The sequence below is a fragment of the Etheostoma spectabile genome, chromosome 23 (assembly GCF_008692095.1).
Source record: "Etheostoma spectabile isolate EspeVRDwgs_2016 chromosome 23, UIUC_Espe_1.0, whole genome shotgun sequence".
Taxonomy (NCBI): domain Eukaryota; kingdom Metazoa; phylum Chordata; class Actinopteri; order Perciformes; family Percidae; genus Etheostoma; species Etheostoma spectabile.
In genome coordinates, this window is record NC_045755.1 from 19,012,737 (window position 1) to 19,016,138 (window position 3,402).

The 3,402-nt window shown below is 44.9% G+C and overlaps 1 protein-coding gene across 23 annotated transcripts in view; it reads left to right on the top strand.

The window, feature by feature from the left end:
* celf2 (cugbp, Elav-like family member 2) overlaps positions 1-3,402 on the top strand; it is a 234,019-nt gene that overhangs the window by 150,923 nt on the left and 79,694 nt on the right. For all 23 annotated transcript variants that reach the window (XM_032505261.1, XM_032505258.1, XM_032505247.1 and 20 more), the window contains one exon: positions 3,180-3,262. In XM_032505261.1, the coding sequence (XP_032361152.1) occupies positions 3,180-3,262 (83 nt within the window). The remainder of the gene's footprint in view (positions 1-3,179; positions 3,263-3,402) is intronic.

Below are 3,402 nucleotides of genomic sequence, written 5' to 3' on the forward strand. Positions count from 1 at the left end.
AGTTCATGTGTAGAGCCCCTGGTGATACTTAGAGCAAAGGTTCAGTGTTTGTAACGTTTTAAAAATAATGGTTTTAATGTGATCATATGCATGCCCCTAGCTCTCCCATTCAAAAGGCCATTTGACCCAGAACGAGAACACGGTCAGTCTTACAAGTGGCGCTTCCGCCCTAAATATGCTTTTAAACAAAAGTTTGAATCAGGTACATTGACAAAAAGACCCTAGGTTGCATTTTGGCGAGAGTCATGCTTTAAGGATATCGGTACGTCTCCCTCAACCTTATCCTTAGTGCACATGTGTCAAACTCAAGGCCAACACCGCTTCCTTTTGCAAATTTTGATTCCGCCCGCAATAATTTAAGTTCACAATACATTTTGGATCATGCGCCAAACCAAAAAGACGGGAAACTGTTTGCACTAATTCACATATCAATGTTGGCATGGCCACAGTAAAGTGTTGCACAGACTTTATGAGAAGCGTGAGGAATTTGCCAGGTCATGACCAGCAAGCAAATATTTCAGATATTCACGATTTTCCATTTTTCCGGGAAATGTCATTTCATGTGAATAACTATGATGGAGTACTTTTCCATATTGGTGTCACTATTTTTGGATATCAGTACTTCTTCCTCTACTTTATTCTTAGTGAGTCCAGTTTTTATCATGATGATGGAGAGCAAAGATGAAGCAGAACTGCCAGAGGTCTTCAGGATGTGCAAGCCGTCCCTTTAGCACCACTTTTAGTTCAGTGTGTAGAATTTAGTGTGTAAGTCATATCAGTTTGGTGACCCTACGTAAACATTTTCCCCCAGTGATATTCTGTCAGTCGTGACTAATATCCCTTCTTATCTCCATGCCTTTAACTACTAGAGACTGGTGTGAAACCCTCGGTGGTAAATTAATACTGATAGTATAAGTGGGGGGAGGCTTAGGGTTTAGTGAAGTGACACCCTGAGCTACCTCTCACGCTGGGGGTTGTTGAAGACAACACTAAGCTGGGAGTTATCCCGGCTAATACACAGCCTCTGCAGCATCCGAATCGCAACACCAATCACGTCGCTGACGCTAGGCTAAGGGCCAACTATTCAACAGCCGGGGCACCCGGAGGACACCGCAGGAATTCAGATCCATTACGCTCCCAGCCCCATCAAAGGGACTCTGGGAATCGGATGCCAAATCTGCTCCAGATGCTCACTGTTGGATTTCACTAAGATGCACTGCAGGGCAAGTGTCATCAGGGCCCGATGTCTGCAGTAGGGGCAACAAAACCCCCACCGGTCCGCCTCATTCACACTGAGTTGATTCATGCCATAAACACAATGGAGAGGACAACAAAGCAGGTGTAAACAATGGTGCACCCAGGCTCATTTCTGAACAAATAAATACACACCGAAATGAACAGATGAGCAAAGCTGTGGGCAGAAGGTCCAATAATATGCATCTGCAGCGACTGGAGGGAAGAAGTGGAAGCTAAAACCTGCACACGGTGGATCACCTGGAGATTTACCTTGTCGACCAAATGCAAGAAAAGACTCAAACACTAAGATGACATTACGCCGGTGGTTTTGTGATTGCTCTTGATTTGCAGGATTTTCCTTCAACCTGTAAGCAGTCAGTATATTTATTTATATTCATACCACGGCATTACAGTGGGCTGTTAGTCTTTCAGGGCCCTACCTTTCACCCGGCGCAAAACCCGACGCAAGTGTCTTTGCTATTCTAAGACCGACGCAGTTGTTGATCTCCCGTCGAGCGCCCACCTCGTTTAAATAGCAAATACACCTGCGCCCATCTTTGGACCCATGGGCATGCTGGTCTTACAGGGAGGTGTGTTCAGGTGAATTATTGGCGGATTGCTATCTAGCGTAAGCAAAAAGGGATCGCACCATTGACCAACAAAAATCTGGTCTAAAGTCAATTGTGCGGCCAAATTTTTTGGGACGTCTGGTCACCCTAGTGAAGTGGCGTGCTTTTTTTTGGTCTCTGCTATTATTGACGTAAACGGGAAAGAGCAATAACTACAGATGCCAACACGTCTAATTCCATAGGGAATGAAACAGAGCTCTTCAGGATTGTAACTAATAACCACATTTAACGGATCTTTTTTTCATAAATGTTACAGTAGTTTACATTATCCAAATATGTTGGTAGCACGCTATTTATAACTCTCATATATTGCTTTTGGCATAAGAATGTCTCTTAGTTCTTACATCTTCAGAAATGTTTGTGTTCACATTTGTTGGCAGGAGGACAACTTTTGGGAGCTAACCAGCAAAGATGGATACCGTGCTTAAGGTCCTGCCGTTAATTAGAACACAGCTTTTCATTGTTCCCCCTGATGATGCGTCGTTCTTCCAGTGGACTAATTCACCGTTGCACCCTCCATGTTCTTAATGGTTGTCTCAAGGAGTGATTGTCCATTTTCCCTCTTTAGTCTTGTTTTTAAGTTCCTCTGTGGCTCTTAGAAAAGTGTCACGATGAAGACATAAATACAGACAAAAGTCCATAGTGTGACTTTTTTCAATGTCTCCAACAGCTGCTTTTAATTTGAGGCAAACAGACGAGTCACACCTTTGTGTCTGGCCTAAATATCCCCCTGCTGTTTTTTTTTTTGCTTGACTGTGCAAACAAGGCAAAAAAAAAAACTCTTCTCTTCTTCCTCTCGTTTGTGTGTGGTGTGCACACGCCTTTGAGTGCACACACAGTTCTGTGTGTGAGTGAGCGAGTCAGCAACTTAGTGAGCTTTAGCTTGGTAATTTCCTTGTTTGATTTAGTGAGAGACTGAAAAACCCCTCGTGGGTGTGAACTAGTGAGTGAAAGAGTGAGGGAACGTAAGCAATAAACCAATGAGTAAATACTTTCTGTAGTGAAGCAACTGTTCACAGATTACTCGAGGATTAATGAAGAGGCTAACCCCTCTCTCCGCCACCTCGGTGTCTTTGTAGTGTCCGCGTGTGTGCGTGCGTCACTGCACGCGCACTTCCCCAAGGCTCAAGTCATCTGCACCGACAAAAAGAGCTTTCTCCCTCTCCGCTAGGATGTGTCGTCCTTAACATTCACTCAGCGTCTGCCAATGTCGACAGGTGATGCCAAGCCGCTGAATAGAGAAAATGCTCTTTGTTGCTCCTTGTGCTCATCCCCTCTCTCTCTTCTCTCTCTTCTCTCTCCCTCTCTCCCCAGGCTGCTGTTTTGTCACGTTTTACACAAGGAAAGCTGCCCTCGAAGCCCAGAATGCACTGCATAACATAAAGACCTTAACAGGGGTGAGTGTGTGTCCTGGTTTCTCCTCTGCCTACTTTTCTCCTCTAACCGCACACTTACAGCAGCACTCTGAGGCGGCCCCGCCTTGACCTGTGTGTGTGTGTGTGTGTGTGTGTGTGTGTGTGTGTGTGTGTGTGTGTGT